The sequence below is a fragment of the Diospyros lotus genome, chromosome 12, assembly GCF_014633365.1.
Source record: "Diospyros lotus cultivar Yz01 chromosome 12, ASM1463336v1, whole genome shotgun sequence".
Lineage (NCBI taxonomy): Eukaryota > Viridiplantae > Streptophyta > Magnoliopsida > Ericales > Ebenaceae > Diospyros > Diospyros lotus.
In genome coordinates, this window is record NC_068349.1 from 3,317,677 (window position 1) to 3,336,023 (window position 18,347).

Sequence of the window (18,347 nt, forward strand, 5' to 3'; positions counted from 1 at the left end):
CCACCAAAGCGTTTTGGACAGCAAAAAAAAAAAAAAATCGATCGATTTGATGTGGTTTGGTTTGGTTTGATTTAGTCAATTTCGGCCCTAATTTATCTCTTTATTTTGGGCCAAGCTCATATTTTTATTTATGTACTTTCATTTTGTATGGTTATTTATTTATTTTTTGTTTTGATTATAGCTTTAAATCAAGTATTTTGTAGTCAATTATGTACTTCAAAAATATATAATCCAAAGATGTAATTGAAATAATAAAAAATTTAAATAATTATATAAAAAAACATAAAAATATAGTGACAAAAATATGTGCTTGACTTTTTTTTGTGTGTTTGTGCGCGCAAGTATTTTATGTTATTAGAATAAATTTATCTAAAAAAAATATTATAATTCCATCACGTTGAAAAGTTACTTTCATAAATCTAACAATAAAAAAGTGATTCGTTCAAAACATAATAATCTAATTTCTATGTAAGTGTTCATTTGTGAAAATCAAATTTATTTTAATTAAATTTTTTAGAATGTAGATCACATTTGACTTACTAAACCTACCCACTATATTATATGAAAATAGAAACGAAATAAGGATACAATACGAAACGAAAATAAAAAAAAATATTTAAAAAAATAAAAAATAAAAACGTTGGAGAAATGTATAAATAAAAAAAATATCCGAATCTTTTTATAAATATAATTTTTAATATATAAAATTATAAAAAGTAATTATTTAATCTAAAAACAAACATAAATTTCAAAATATATTTAAAAAAATTATGAAAAAATTAAAATTTTAATTTAAAAACTAAAAATTTCATCTCTGACCTTTTCATGGACGAAATTGCGTTTTTAAATCAGAAATATATTTTTGATATTTTTTTAACATTATAAAATATCTCCCAAAATATTTTTAAAACTATAAAAATGATCTAAAAATATTTTTTAACATTTCCGAAACAAAAATTAATATCTACTTGCTTTCAAGGTTTAGATTGAATTAATATCTAATCGTTTATTAAATTTTGAATAAAATTTTTTATTTCAGTTTTTTTTTTTTAAATAGTGATGGGATAAAATTAATAATGAGATAAAATCATGAGGGGATGAATTAATATTGTACGATGTTTGCCAAAAAGCAATAATTTAAGTAATCATTATTTTATGTTTGGTGTGTTAAAAGGTGAATAAAATATTAATTAACATTAAACAGAAAATCACTTAATTGTCCCCATTGCATTCCACAACATACATTTATATTTTTATATATTTTAAGGCATACATATAATTATGTTTTTATATATTACAAAATCATAATCTTATTAATATATTTTTCTTCCAAAACTTGCATCAAATTAAATGTAGTGATTAATTAATTATTAAGGTAAATATATTTATTATATTATAGTGTTGAAAATGTGATGTCTTAACAAATCTATAAAAAAATATTTAAGTTAGTTAAATGCATGAATTTTTCAATACTAATTAAGATTTAAGATATCACATTTTGAAGATTATGAAAGAAATCAAAATTTATATTTTAAAAATTTTGTTATTATTGTAAAAAATAAATTTCAAGATTAGAAATTAAAAATTTCAAGAGAAATTTTAATTAACATTGAAAAACTCATGTTTCTTCACGTTTTAATTTATTTTTATTTTTATAATTTATAAATATATATAATATAATAAATAGTTTTACTTTAATAATTAATTAATCATTACTTTTAATTTAATACAAAACTAATGCATGAATTTTTCAACTAATTAAGATTTAATATATCATATTTTCAAAACTACGGAATAAAATTAATGCATAATAAAATAAAAATAAGTCAAAATTCATATTTTTAATGAAAATCCATATTATCAATGCTTTGTTATCATTACCGAAATTAAATTCTAAAATCAAAAATTAAAAATTTCAAGAGAAATTTTAATTAGCATTGGAAAACTTATACTTCCTATCGCTTAAAAGTTTTAATTTATATTCATAATTTATAAATAAAAATATAATATAATAAATTATTTAATTTAATAATTAATTAATCATTATCTTTAATTTAATACAAGACTAATGCATGAATTTTCGGCAAGACTACTACATGAGTAAACATTTATGTTGGCTTCTGCTGAATTTATCTAAAAATATTTATGTAGTGTTGTATGTTATTGTTATATATCATTTTTGTAATGATGTCCTTTCGAATATCCTATGTTAATGGGATTATCCGGGAGTGGGCTACTACATAATTAGTTATACTTTTTCATTATAATTATTTTTTTCATGAATTTATTTACACAAACAGTAATAAATATCTTATTCGATCGTTTTCAATACTCATAACAACTTCAAATTTTTATTTTACCAAATACACATCTAGATAACCGAAAACTTAAATTATATTTTATTCAAATGCTTTCATGAGCTTAAAACATTGCATTACCTTAAACTTTAAAAACTTAAAAATTAAAAGATAACTTAAAGCTCTATTTGAAAAAACCTATCCAAACAGCCTCTAAAGCTTCATAAGTTTCTCCAACTTATTGTTGGATTTATTTATTTTACATCAGGTAATAAAAACAGTTGAAATCTAAAGACCACACCTCAAGTTGGGCCGAGAGTAAGTGGCCCATAATAGTCTTAACCCCAGCTACGGCCCAACTCAGTTTATTACTTGATTATTGTGATTTTGTAAGTGTTCGGAGCTCCATGACGGACAGTGCCGTACTTGAGATTTTGGGGCTCGGAGTCAAAATATAAAAATGGATCTCGAATCATAATATACATTCAAATTTTATTTTTCATAATAAAATATAAAAAAAATATTCATACCATATTAGAATAAAATCAAAAATTTTCTAACTAATAAATTAAAAATTAATCTTCTTGTAGTTTTGGAGACAAAAGTATTAATCAAATTTACATAATCAAGTTGTTCGAGCATTTTTTCTCAATAAATGCATAAAATCCTAGTTACCTATAACCCATTACAAGAGATTCTAGTTAATCATAATTGAGTTTATAAATTTAAATTATCAAATAAAATATAAATAATTAAATCCAATTAAATATGTTTGTTAGGTCTTGATTTCAAATCATAAAATCAAATTTTTGGGAGGTGAGGAGTGAAAGAAAGAAGGAGAGAGAATTTGCCAGAGAAATTAATGCGGTCTACAGATGTTTTGAGGGGGTGGGGAGAGATTTATATGGGGCAAAATGGTCATTTTAACACAGGGGTAAAATAGTAATTTTGTTTTCAAATTTGAGAGATTCTATTTGCAACCATAAATTTTGCTTTTCGTAACCATTACACATAAAATATTAAATTTTACTATTCGTAACCATATTTATTACTTTGTCCAACCATTTATATACCAAATATACCCTCTAAACACTCATCCCTCAAAAAACACACCCCACGCGCATCCAAATTATTCTTCTTCACATCAAACCCTGGTCTTCTTCCTGTTTCTTCGCGCATCAAACCATGTTCTTCTTCTTCTTCTTCTTTAGACCACTCTCACAGACCACTGCCGACCTTTCGTCGTCGCCCACTTCGCTTGCCTCACCCACATTTTTCATTGGAGTTCCCCGAAATCTCAGAACTAGGTAATGCCCTTTCTTCGGGGGGTTAAGGATTCCCTGAACCATAAGGTTCGGGGAACCCCTCACCCCTCGAATCTCGCTATTTGGGGGGTGAGGGCTTCCCCGAAAGGCGAGATTCGGGGAACCCCATATCTCCTGAATCTCATTGTTCAGGGGGTTAGGGGTTTCCCGAACAGTAAGGTTCGGGAAACCCCTCACCCCTAGAATCTCGTTGTTCGAGAGGTGAGGGCTTTCCCGAAGGGCAAGATTCGGGGAACCCCATACCCCCGAATCTCGTTGTTCGGGGAACCCCTAACCCCCCGAACAACGAGATTCGGGGGGTATGGGGTTCCCCGAATCTTGCCCTTCAGGGCTAAGGAGTTTCTTTAAAAATATGAAAATAATGATACCAATGATATAAAATATGAAAGTAAATGATATACAAAATTGAAATCGAACTTACTGAATTTTGCACAGTGAAATTTGGATTAGATTAGGTTGATTTATTGGTATCAAAAATTAAAATTAACTCAAAAACAAAATTAAGATTAAAGCAACATTAATGTAAAAAATATATATAATATTAATCCAAAGATTTGGAAGACAATGATTCGAAGTAATTTATACACAAAATTATTATATATATATGTATGTATATAATTATAATATATATAGTTATAATATATATAATAATATAATATACATATAATATATAATAATATTATATATATATAATAGTATCCATTCTCCCGAACCCATGAGTTCGGGAGAATGGATACAATTGCATTCTATATATTTATAATAGTATAATATTATATAATAAATTATATAATTGAATTAGGGAGAATTGCATTCTCCCGAATTTATGATTTCGAAAAAAATAGTTTTTCTCAAACTCATGAGTTCGGGAGAATTGATTTTTCTCGAACGTTGGGGTTCGGGCGGTTAAGGGTTCCCCGAACCTTGGGGTTCGGAGAATCTCAAATCGCCCGAATTTCGGGATTCGGGGCATCCCCTCGCCTCCAAAGCAGTGTATTTTTTATTTTTTAATTCATTTGTCGTGTATGTATATATAAATTATGTGATTAAACTAGTGATAGATGTTATAAATTGTGTTTTTTCTCACCGAAACATGAATACTCATTATCTTCTTTGTCAAACTCTGCGTAAACATTTACAGATAATAATCATCCATCGCTGATAATAATGGCTATGGCGATGAGAACTCGGCTGAGCAATGTTTGATGTTCAATAATAGTGGCTGCTGCTCGGTGTTGAATAATAATGGTTGCGCGATATTTAGTTGTGCGTAAGAAAGTGGTTGTGGCGATGGTGGTCGAGAAAGTGAGTGCACGCGCTTGAAGAGTAATGATAGGTGGTTGAGCGTTAAATATTTAAATAAAGGGCAAATATGAGTTTTCATCTCAGGGTATTTTAGGAATATTAAAAGTGGGTTACAGAGAGCAAAACTTATGATTGCAAATAGAATTTCCCTTCAAATTTATGGGCCCCTTGAATAGGCATATTTTATGGGCCATGAGACATTGGACTCTTCAATTTGCCTATAGGTTCGGGCCTGATGACGGAGACGAGGATCGACAGTGGCGCTACCCAACGCGAGGCTCCTGGAGGACGACGCTGTTAAGGTCGACCCAAACCCAGACGCGATTGCAGCTGAAGTCCTTGGTGACCGGAGTCCCGTCTGGCAGCACTATCGCCTTCACGATCAGCAGCACTATCGTCTTGACTGGAAGCTTCATTGATTTAACGATTTGTTGTGACGACTCTGTCCTCGGCCGCTACTAGGGCTGAGTTTAGAAATAGTTTGTATGCTCCCAGCCAAATGTTAATATATATTTTATTTGAGGGTTAAATTTAGACTCTGAAATTTAATATTTGCGAGGATATTTTACATTAATTAATTTTTATATATAATGTTAATAAAAATATATAAAATATTAAATTTAAATATTTAAATATCATTTAAAATTAAAATATTACAGCCACTAAAAGTAAATTTTGAAAGAGATAACTACACACAAAATAAATAAATAACAGTAAGACACAAAACGTAAGAAAACTCACCCTTAGCTACAAAATAATAATAATTTATAATTAAGCAACTCACAGCCCTCCGGTGGCCCTCTCCACGAACTTCACCGGAAAACCGCCTTCCATCTTCGAAGTCAAGTACGTTATGAAGACCGGCTCCGCCCCTTCCTCAAGCGCCGGCACCACCCGGAATCGCCGCAAAACACCGGCGGCAACTCTCTTCATCTGCAAATACGCCATCTCCTTCCCCAGGCAAACCCTCGGTCCCGCCTGAAACACTGTGTATTCATACGGGTCTCTGGGCACGTAGCTCCATTTTCCGGCAGGGCCGGCCTTCTGCAGCCACCTCTCCGGCCGGAATTCCGCCCAGTCCTTCCCCCACAGCTTCTCCGATCTCCCCATTGCGTACGGATGGTAAGTAACGCTCATGCCTTTCTTGACAACCGTCCCGTCCGGCAGCACGTCGTCTGTCATGGCTGTTTTTCCGTCGACGGGGACCGGCGGGTAGAGCCTCATGCTCTCGCTCAGCGCAGCCTGCGTGTAAGCCATGTCTTTCACTTCCTCGTAAATGGTAGCTTCTGATTTGTCATTGATTTCTCTGAGAATCTCGGTTTCGACTTCTGGGTGTTTGGCGACCAGCCAGAAGAACCATATCAAGGCGGCGGAGGTGGTGTCGCGGCCGGCCAGTATGAAACTGATGACTATATCCGCCACGAAGGTTTCGTCTGAATGCCCCGAACTCAAGAACCTCGACAATAGATCAGGGGATTCAATCGATGATTTTTCCCTCTGTTCTTCCTTCTTTTCTCTAGTCACTTCCATGGCGAATCTACGAACTTCTTCCACTGCAACTCGAAGCTGCTTTTCCGACCCGACGTGGAGAAAACGCTTGATTTTCCACACTACGGGATGAATCGCTTGGAACCTTTCGCTACTGATCTTGACTGCGCTTTCAAAAGCTTTGGCGAATTTGGCTTCCGGAAGAGAAGGCAACAAATAGGCTGGATCATATCCGAAAGAGATTTTACAAATGTTGTCAAACGCGAATCTCTGGAGGATGTCCTGAAGGTCGAGAACATCACCGTTGGCGGCGGCGGCGGAGAGGATTGGGATGAGGCGGTCGGAGAGCTCGGTGTCCACCACTGTCTCCACGAATTTGCGGAGCGATTTGGTGTTAAACTCGTGGCTGGCGACTTGTCTCTGGAACTTCCAGGTCTCGCCGTTGGCGTTGAAGATGCCGTCGCCGAGGAAGTCGAAGAGAACGCTCTGGGAAAAGCTTCCTTTCTGGTAGTTAAAGAAGTGGGTCTTAAGAATGTGCTGGACGTTGGCGGCGTCGGCGGTAAAGACTTGGCTGAAGCCCAGCGGGCGGTGCAGGACGAAGGTGTAAGATGGCGAGCTCCTCACGATGTCGGACGTCCACTGAATTGTTCGTTTCTGATTCGCTGTAATTGCAGGTAAAGATCCTATCACCGGATACCTTCTCGGCGACAGTGATGATGATAAAGAAGAAGAAGAAGAAGAAGAAGAAGTGGACTTGGACTTGATGAGGAACAAGACAACCATAGTAATGAAGCAGAGCAGCAGAGAAGAAGCCCAGAGCTCGAGATCAGCCATGGCTGACGATCAATTTCCGTACTGATGAATCTGATCAAACGAATTTAGCTTGTAGAATAGAATGCGTGGACCACTTGAGATTGAAGCTTGATTTATATACTGAAGGTTCCCTTGAAATTTCATTCGGAATGGTAATCATAAACAGGTTGACCAGTCAGCTTGCCATCCAGGACCCTCTGAAAAGTATCATTCACATGTTACCAAATTCAAAAGCGGGCAAAATATCTATCTTCCGTCAAATTCCGTCATTTGCCCGATCTGCCCGACGCGGGCAAATAGAGAAGTGGCGGGGGGGCACCCGAGATCTTCCCTCTCACATGTTAGGTGAAATTAAAATATTATAATTATTAAATATCACCTATGATCCATGAAAACTCTCACACGTGCGTTTTCAAAACATTTTTTCGTATGAAAACGTCGAGAAAAAAAAAATTGTTCATGAGATATTTTTATAATTTTAAAAATATTTTAGAACAGTTTTATAAAATTAAAGATTATAACTATTTTGTTTTTAATTTAAAAAAATATTTTTATCTACAAATAAATTAGATACGAGAAAAATTATGTTTCTAACTTAGAGAGAAAATTTCTTTATTATTATTATTTATTTTTAATTAATAATCATATGATACAATTTATGCTTATTTTTTTAAATGTGTTATATAATTTATGTTTATTTTTAGATTGAATAATTATTTTTATAATTTTTTAGATTAAAAATTATATTTACAAAAACTATTATATTTTTATATTTATGTGCTTCCTTTAAGGGAGAATAAAAGTTCGGTTTACCCGAACTAACAGAATCGAACTGATAGAATTTGTTGTTTAGATTGATTTTTTTTCTTCATTAATTTGCTTCAATTTTTTGTTCTCAAATGTTCCGTTTTCAATTTTTGATTTGATTTTTTGGTTGGAGAAACAAAAATAATTGAATTGACTAAATTTTAAAATAATATTATTTTAATATTTATGAAATTACATCGTTTTATTTGATTTTGTATGCTTTCTATATTGGTTACTTCAATTTTCTTTATTTATTTTGTATTTATTCGATTTATTCGATTCAGTTCAATTTATACGATTTGATTTTAGTTTTTCCAGTTATCGATTAGTTCAATTTTTAGGTTAATCGGTCAATTCAGTCCGATTTTGCTCCTCGATTCAGTTTAATTGATTAGTGAATTTCAATTGATTCAGTACTTGAACTGATCATTTGCACGCCCCTAATTTCCTCCACACTTTTGTTAGGATGCAATTTTTTCATTTTCATTTCTGTTTCGTATTATATCTGTTTTTTGCTTCCGATTCTGTGTAATTTATAATATAACTAAATATTTTTTTTCTCAATTTTGTAGGATAAATTTAAATATTTTTCCAATAAAATTAAGACAAATTTCCTCATTTGGCAAGGCACCAATTTTGAAAGCCCATTAAGTTGACATTTTTTTGCCTCTTTCGTATTTGTTTTTCTTACCACTAGGAGAAATCGTCACCACATTCATCACCACTTAAACATATAATATATGTAAGCATACACGCACACGAAACATCCCATGGGAATAGCTGGCAAGAAAATTCAAATTGAGACAAACGGAGAGAATAGAAAGCGGAGAATGGTATTTGTTTATATATTTTCCCAAGAATATATTTTGTAACAATCCATTATATTATTCAATTATATATTTTCAAATTAATTTCACAACTTATAAGAATTACATTAGAATATGTATAATTATGCATTTTCGAGCTAATTGCTTAATTTACAATAATTAAATTAAAGCGTGCAATGCATATACACTAAAATATCCAAATTATCTTTTTATCCTTTTGTTTTGATTATATCTTCAAATTATATATTTTTGAGTTAATTACATATTTTAAAAATATATGTTCTAGAGGTGTAATTAAAATAATAAATAATTTAACTAATTACATAAAAATATAGTTATCATTGCAGAAAATAAATTTCAAAAGAAATTTTAATTAACATTGGAAAAATCATGTTTCTTCACGTTTTGGAATTTTAATTTATTTTTATATTTATAATTTATAAATATATAATATAATAAATAATTTTACTTTAATAATTAATTAATCACTACTTTTAATTTAATGCAAGATTAATGCATGGAATTTTTAATTACTTAAGATTTAATATATAATATTTTCAAAACTATGGAATAAAATTAATGCATAGTAAAATAAAAATAAGTCAAAATTCATATTTTCAATGAAAATCCATATTATCAATGTTTTATTATCATTACAAAAATTAAATTCTAAGATAAAAAATTAAGAATTTTTGGAGAATTTTTAATTAGCATTGGAAAACCTATACTTCCTTACATTTAGAAGTTTTAATTTATATTTATAATTTATAAATAAAAATATAATATAATAAATAATTTTATTTTAATAATTAATTAATCACTACCTTTAATTTAATGCAAGATTAATGCATGAGTTTTCAGCTAATTAATATTTAAGATAACACATTTTTAAGATTAATGCATGAGTTTTCAGCTAATTAATATTTAAGATTAACACATTTTTAAGATTAATGCATGAGTTTTCAGCTAATTAATATTTAAGATAACACATTTTTAAGACTAATGCATGGATTTTTCAATACTAATTAGGATTTGATATATCATATTTACAAGATTATAAATTAAGATATCATATTTTCAAGACTTTAGAAGGAAATTAAGTCAAAATCCATATTTTCAAAATTTTGTTATCATTACAAAAATTAAATTTTAAAATCAAAAGTTAAAAATTCAAGAGAATTTTTTATTTGCATTGAAAAATCTATGTTTTCTCACGTTTAGGAGTTTTAATCTATATATATATATTATTATAAAACAATCGTCAAATTTTTTTTCGCCGATTTTCACTTTCTATTTCGATATTTTATTATATTTTATTTATTTATTTGCTTACCCGAAATAAAATTTTTATAGGTCATTAATTAAGTCTAGATTTGTAGAAAACGTATAGTTCTTAAAACATGTAAATGGTTTTATTTATGGTTGAATAGTGTTTGAAGAATGTGTAAACATGCTGGTATATGAAGAGACAAGATCTAATCCATATTATTAATTTTTAAATATTAACACAACATTCTAATTAAAATAAATTATAGAAAAAAAGAAACTTTTTTAAATCGGTAGAAATCTTAAGATATCAAGTAATATCGCCAAATACATACTGCCAAGTGTATTTTTTTAAAAAATAAATTAAAATTTTATTTTATTTCTCATAATTTACCTTTCATTCTCTCTCAATAAAGCCACCACTCAAAACTCTAAAACTCTTAATTAGTTTCATGCAAAAAAAAAGTATAAATCTTATATATGTTTATGTTACTACTTAATTTTGAAAAATAATTAAATTGTAAGTTATGTTAAATTAGTTATTTAGGCAAAATTGAATTATTTTAAATAAGTCTTTTAAGTTATTTTGACAAAATTAATATTTTGTATAGGCTATTTATATTTATCATATGTTGTCATATTTCATTTGAAAATTTTTATATTTTATATTTTTATTATTTATGTTACTAATTTATATAAATTATATGTTGTCATAATATTTATTATTTTATATAATCTATTTATATTTATCATATGTTAAATTAATTATTAGCTTATGAAAAATGTATAGTTCTTGAAATCTATAGATGGAATTTATAGTTGTGAGATTGTCAAATTTAAATAAATTCAATACATATGAATTTTCGTGCATCGCAGGGATGAACTAGTTTATATTTATAATTATACATAAATATATAATATATTAAATAATTTTACTTTAATAATTAATTAATCACTACCTTTAATTTAATACAAGACTAATGTATGAGTTTTTAAATATTAATTAAGATTTAATATATCATATTTTTAAGACTACGAAATAAAATTAATGCATAGTGAAATAAAAATACGTTAAAATCTATATTTTTAATGTTTTGTTATCATTGAAGAAATTAAATTGAAATTTTCAAGGGCATAAATTAAAATTTTCAAGAGAATTTTTAATTAGCATTAAAAAATCTATGCTTCCACATGTTTAGAAGTTTTAATTTATATTTATATTTATAATTTATAAATAATTTTACTTTAATAATTAATTAATAACTACCTTTAATTTAATGCAAGAGTAATACATGTATTTTTCAATGCTAATTAAGATTTCAGATATCACATTTTCAAAATTAATGCATAAATTTTCTAATATTAATTAAGATTTAATATATCATATTTTCAATAGAATAAAATTAATGCATAGTGAAATAAAAATAAGTCAAAATTCATATTTTCATTGTTTTGTTATCATTGGAGAAATTAAATTTCAATAAAAATTGTAATTAATAATGGAAAACTATGGTTCCTCACGTTTAGAAATTTTAATTTATATTTATATTTATAATTTATAAATAAATATATAATATAATAAATAGTTTTATTTTAATAATTAATTAATCACTAACTTTAATTTAATGCAATACTAATATATGAATTTTTCAATACTAATTAAGATTTAAGATATCAAATTTTTAAGACTAATACTTGATTTTTCAATACTAATTAAGATTTAATATATCATATTTTCTAGATTATGGAATAAAATTATTGCATAATGAAATGAAAAAAAGTCAAAATTCATATTTTCAATGAGAATTTCAAGAATTAAATTTCAAAAAAGTAAAAATTAAATTTTAAGAGCAAAAATTAAAAATTTCATGAGAATTTTTAATTAGCATTGGAAAAACTTATACTTCTTCACGTTTAGGCATTTTAAATTATTTTTATTTGTAATTTATAGATAAATCTATAATATAATAAATGGTTTTACTTTAATAATTAATTATCTCGACTTTAATGATTTGTTATTCGAATGTAATAGATTTTGTATATAAATAGAAAGTTCATGTCAAAATTTTTCATTTTATATAACGCATTGTAATTTATTAAAAGTCTTTTAAAATAACTTTTTAAAATTTGGATGAAAGAGTTTATTTTTTCAATCAAATCAACACTAGCAAGATGCAAAGGATGTTGAAAATTTGAGTCGTGAGGCTTTGAAAGATTACGGCTTAGTTTGGCTACGTTTTTTTTTGTAGCTGAAAAACTAAGTAGTGTTTAAGTTGTGTAATAGTATTTAAATTAGGTAACGTTTAAGCTAATGACGTGTTTTAATAAATGTGATTTTAAGCTATTAGTGTAAAATTATGTGTTTGGTTTATAAAAACTGATAAGTTGTTAGAACTTAACAAAAATAATAAAATAGACATGATATTCAATAATACGAATAAAATTTAGAAAATATAATTTTTTTTAAAAAAATTAAATTGATGTCTAGCTAAAATACTTACAGTTAATAAATTATAAAAAAATTGAAAATATATAATTTTTAAACTTTATGCATAAATTTAGATTTAATTCATAAAAATCTAAATATATATTATATTAGATTCTTAAAAAATATATTGTATTAAAATTAATATATATTATATGTTATATATAAAATTATTATATATTATATATAATATAACATATATGCAAACTAAATATATATTATTACTTGTTTTATATATATATATACACACATATATACACAGTAAAGAAGAAGGCCGGCAATGGAGAAAGATATGGGCGATGGCTACAGCGCAGGATGAGGCGACACGACGGCGTTGGTCGACTTATGGTAATGGATCTAATAGCAGAGGCGGCGATGGCAGTAGCGGGACTGAGGTGACTTGCGGCGGCCGAACTGGGCTTGCGATGGCGATGAAGGAGCCGGCTTGCGGCGAATGAGCTGAGCGACGACGAGCGACGACGACTAGGAGAAGCTCGAGGCGGATGGCGACAGGCAACAGTGGCGGTGTGAGAAATTGGTTGCAGAGGGTTGAAGAAGAATGATATGGGTTGGAAATTGATGTTTTGGTTGAGGATAAATTGGTAATTTTCATGGTCAACACAGCTTTTTCTCCACCAGCGATTTGCAAAAGCTGGGGGGAATGAGCTTTTGAAAAAGCTATTCAAATAGCGTTAAGCTATTTGGGTTTGCCAAACACTTAATTAAAAAAGCTTGACAGCTGAAAAGCTACGCTAATAGCTTATAAGCGGTCAAATCACTTTGTCGAATGAACTCTACATGTTTTGAAGACAACTCAGAAACTTATAGCATTGAGATGGTTTTCATGGATGAATACGGTTTTTTTTTCCCTTATAAATTTATTGTTAATTATTTATAAAATATTTTTTTATGTAAATTATTTAATATTTTGTCATGAAATTTATAGGGTAGAAGGATTCATACAACAATCAAGCGATCGTTGGTTGGTCTTTCAAAATATTGATTTGTTAAGCACAATTGTATTTTATGCGATATTTTATAGTTAGATACAACAATATAAAATATAACACTACAAATCATAAGTACAAGTTAAACTTTATGCCAAAGACTAATGTTGTATATGCTATGAATGAAAGTTTTCCAATACAAAATTTTATCTTCAAATTATTTGTTAATATTTTGAGTGCAGTTGAATTTTAAGAAAATGAATTCTTTGGTAAATATAAAGTTGATAATGCAATTATTTTTGTCCTTACAACTAACATTTTTTTTAATTTTATTAAATATATAATTAGAGAGGTCGTTGGTAAAAACAAGACTAAGTGCCAAAAATCTTGTGGAAGGACAAACAATCTCATTGATATTATGCTTGAGGACCTAGAGTATGTGTAATACTCCGTATTCCATGGAAAGGGTAAAGATGGAATTTTATATGGTTTCGAAGGTCCTCGAGCGGTCCAAGGGAGCCCAAAGGGTTTGGGTCCGTGAGGTAATATTGAAAAATCTACTGAATTGATAGCAGAGAATGCCCTGAGATTTGGATGTCTAGGAGGAAGGGCACGATATTGATAAGCGTCTTGAGTCAAGATTTATGACGCTGAAAGAGACCGAAACAGAAATAGTTTTTGGTACAGTGAAAATACAGCTGAAAAGACCGAATGGGCAAGAGCGAGTCAGTAGAGGCGACTGGCATGTAGGCGGGACGTGTAGGGTGTCCCGAGGATATGAGAGAGGAAGCTTTGTAGAGCCCTCAGGGTAAATAGAAGTCCCAATGCGGTGCTGAGACGATTCGAGTTTTATCAAATACCGTTGCGATGATTAGAAGTAGTCAAGTATAAGGAGGCTTGATGCAAATAATGGGTAAAGGATATAGAATGTATGAAATTATCCCTACCTGGATTTTGGAAATGTGGTGGAGAAATTTCCATGAAGGAATTAATTTTGGAAAAAGGGAAATTGTTTATGGAATTGAAAAATAAATCATTTCCCCCTAAATTAGTGAAAATGCATAGATGACTTGGATTGAAGCTTGAAAGACCAAGATGAAGTCTAAGGGTGACACTTGGCATATTCTTGTTCAAGCAAAAATGGTAGGATTTATTTAAATGAAAAAGGAAATAAGATAAGCCATTTTAGCCATGCGAGTGTAATGATTATTTGGATTAAAAAAAATTCCAAAAAAATAGAAAATTAGTCACCCATTAATATTTGAAAAATGTGGGATTTAATATATATGTAATGATATATATTTATGTCTTTCAAGATAAAGGGCTTGAAAATAGTCCCAATTAAATAAATAAAAAATAAAATCTATTTATGGGATTGGAAGACTTGATCTAAGGGTCGTGGATGGTTCTTGAAAAATCTAAGGGTGTGAATTTATTCTTGAAGAGTCTTTCTTTAGATGGTTGAGATCCAATCTTGTAAAGTGAGATATAATCTAATGGTGGATATTTCACAAGACTAAGTGGCATAGATTAAGCTATTTTTGTAGTTGAGATTTATTCTAACCAAATAAATCCAATGGATATGATTTATTCTTGAAGGATTGGGTGCTAGTATAAATGAACTAATATATGGAAACCCTAATCTTTTTGGCAAGGTTTAGTGAGAGAAATGGAAGAAGTCTCTCATCTTGTAGAGAGGAAGAATAAGAGTAGAGAAATGAAGAATGTCTTCCAAGGAGGAAGATGAAGAAGAAAGGTAAGATCTTTTGTGTTTTAACCACATGAAGGCTAGATCTTCTCTAGTAATATGGATTTATTTTGTGTAAGGATCTCTTAGGTAGAAGGGATGGAAGGAAGCTAGGAAGGGTTTAAAAGTTTCAAAGAATGCTAAGGTAATGGATAGTCCCATGGAATGATGACTTGCATATTTGTAAGTATGGTTTGATAACTTTTATGTGAGCATTAAGTGTAACATCTCGCTTTCTTGGACGTGTTATAATTTAGGACAATTTTGGGATAATAATTTTTTCTTTTTCTAAAACCATTTGCTAAACCATATTGTTCTTCATATCCATCCCAAAATTTTCATACATCTATCTTGAAAGAGAATCATCATAACATTAAATGCGAAAGCTAAAATCAAACATAACATCTTAACATTAATCACAAATTAATTCTTACATTCTCATTAACCATAAATAAGGTTAAACATCATTATTAACTAAAAATGAGACTATATATCATCATTTTTCAAAACGTTCAGAATTCAAAGTAGCAGAACTTAAATACATGGACTACATAACATACATTCAACTCATCATGCACTTTTCTAAGTGTCATTTAATGCCTCATTCATCCTCGTTTCTGCTACAATCTCCATCTGGAACGTTTGAATATTCCAGGGGCAAAACCCAAGTTAGATGATGAATCATCTAAGTAAGGGAAACAAAACATTTAATGTTCATGTATGTATGCAATGCACATAATATCATAACTCTCATATTTGGGTCGACTGCACCTTAAGATTACTCGCCATTTTTTCAGTTTTTCTGCCAGACCGAGGTGTATGGGTGCACCCTTAGCAAAGCAACAACGCTAGTACCTAATCCCAAACCCATGCAACGTATGACCATGAATCTCATCATTCTCATATGCATATTTCATAAATCAAAACATGTAAATACAATCTACATGACGTACTCACATCAAGGCATGACAACATGATAAAATCATTTACTTAAAAATCAGATTTTGAAGTCGAACAACTTACAAACCAAGCATTTTTATAAAACTAAATTCAGTTGAGAAGTACCACTTACTTTTAGCTCGAAGTTCTGGATACCTCAAAAAATGCACATCGCCTTGATTTGAGTGCCCAACCTCGATTTTCGTGCCAAACCTAAAAATTGCACAAATTACTAATCCTTGAGCACAACAATCCTATAAAACATATTTATCACGAAAAATATCAATACTCGAATTTCTCCACATTTTCCTTTATTTTTCTTATATTTTTCCTTTTAAAAATTCAAATAAATACTTATTAAACTATTTTTTTAAATCTCTTTCCACAACAATTCATAATAACCTATGAACTTCAAGAAACAATTACTGAATTTACCCAGATGTTGCGTTTTCACGCACAATGAGGCGGTCGGTGCTAAAATCGAGACATCGGGAAGCCTAACTTCAAAACTTTTTGCACAGACATCGAGAACACATTTTTCTAGATTTTTCCAAGGCTCCACGCACCCGCATGCGCTAAGGCAACTGAAATCGCGTGAAGGCTAGTGCGTGCGGCCCACACGTCGATCGTCTTCTCCGGCAATGGCTAGCCGAAAAATTTTGCTGCCTCCACCATCTTCTTCTCCTTGACCATTCGATCAACATGGCACCCCCCTTCGGCCTGAAAGATGAACCGGAAGGCCCTCAACCGGGCGGCCAAAGCTTCAGCTCGGCCGTCCGTCTCCTTCTCTGGCGACGTTTTGAACAGCCTTCAAATCTCTTCCAAAATGTCTAAAATTCTCCAGAATTCATCCTTAAGCTATGGGAAACAAAAGCCCTTTATTTTGGAGGCTCAATTCGTTCAAAATCGGGAGCAATTTGAAACTCTATTTCTTTGAAACTTTCGGCCATGCCATTGCTATTTATAGCAAAACCCTAGCCTTGAAACCCATTTAGCCTCTCAATCTGACCCCTAAGGCGTCTCAACCTTCCCTGGATCGACCTTGAACGAACCTTATCCGACCAAAATCACAAGTTGCAAGCTGTAACAAATCGACCAACTTTTTGGTCAGCTTTTCTTCAAATCCCGGCCATCACGGTGGCTGTTGTTGGCCCAACCTGTACAGAAAAGCTTCCCTGACCCACCTTTGTGCAAACCTTATGGTCCAAAAAGCTGAAATCGACGACCAGCGACCTGCTAGTCGGTTTGCCATTGCAAGCACTTTTGCTTAATTGCATTTTGGCCCCTCCAAGTTTGGGTTTCACACTTTGGCCCATTTTCACTTGGCCCTTGAATTTTTCATAATTGCTTTCAAGTCCTAAAACATCCATTCGACCCCTGAAAATTCGGAAAAGACATTGTTTCGACCTCTCTCTAGCAAATTCGAAAAGCTACACTTAGGCCCAAATCTTCGTTTTGGCCTTAAACTCTTTTGTTTCTTCTTGAAACCATTGAAATGTTGTTCCTTATTAGAAACTGAAGTCCCCTTAAGCTTCCGTTGACTTCTCAAAAATCCCTTATAACATTTCAATTTTTCAGCCTGAATCACAGCTACATTTTAGCTGTACCGAAAATTGTTTCGGATCCAATTTCTTCCGATACCATAAATCATGTCTCAAAATGCTCATCAAAGATGTATCATTTTCCTTAGATATCTCGGTTCTAGGGCACTCATTGCAGACGATTCGATACTTATAACTGCTATCAAACCAATTTTTCAGTATTCTAAACTTACTTAAATTACGTGGTAACCTCTTAAAAATATGAGTTCTTACATTAAGCATGTTGCATTTGTTCATGAGACTTGTGGCCATAAGGTTTGTGGGATAAAGATAGGTGGAAGCCTCAAGCCGTGGATGATTGTGAGGATGAAAAACCCTAGGTAGTTGCATGCACTTGCATCACATGTTTAAGTTAAATTCATACTTATTACATATGCACCCTTATTGAGCTTAATAGCTCATGAGGTTTTTATCCTCTCATGTAGATGATAAATCTAAGGGATGAACCTTGGAAGTTGAAGGCTTCAGCAAGAAGATTATGTGATAAATCTTGTATTTGTTTT

The 18,347-nt window shown here is 30.5% G+C and overlaps 2 protein-coding genes across 2 annotated transcripts in view; both read right to left on the bottom strand.

The window, feature by feature from the left end:
• The window catches only part of LOC127786488 (autophagy-related protein 9), a gene marked incomplete in the record, with an annotated part of 1,007,132 nt that overhangs the window by 302,324 nt on the left and 686,461 nt on the right, over positions 1–18,347 (bottom strand).
• LOC127786509 (cytochrome P450 94A2-like) lies at positions 5,539–7,326 on the bottom strand. The gene has a single exon (XM_052313961.1). It carries the CDS (start codon positions 7,244–7,246, stop codon positions 5,705–5,707), a length of 1,542 nt encoding a protein of 513 aa, XP_052169921.1. The 5' UTR covers positions 7,247–7,326; the 3' UTR covers positions 5,539–5,704.

Bases quoted from the DNA above. Each gene is read 5' to 3' on its own strand.
- LOC127786509 (XM_052313961.1), bottom strand. From the start codon at position 7,246: ATGGCTGATCTCGAGCTCTGGGCTTCTTCTCTGCTGCTCTGCTTCATT.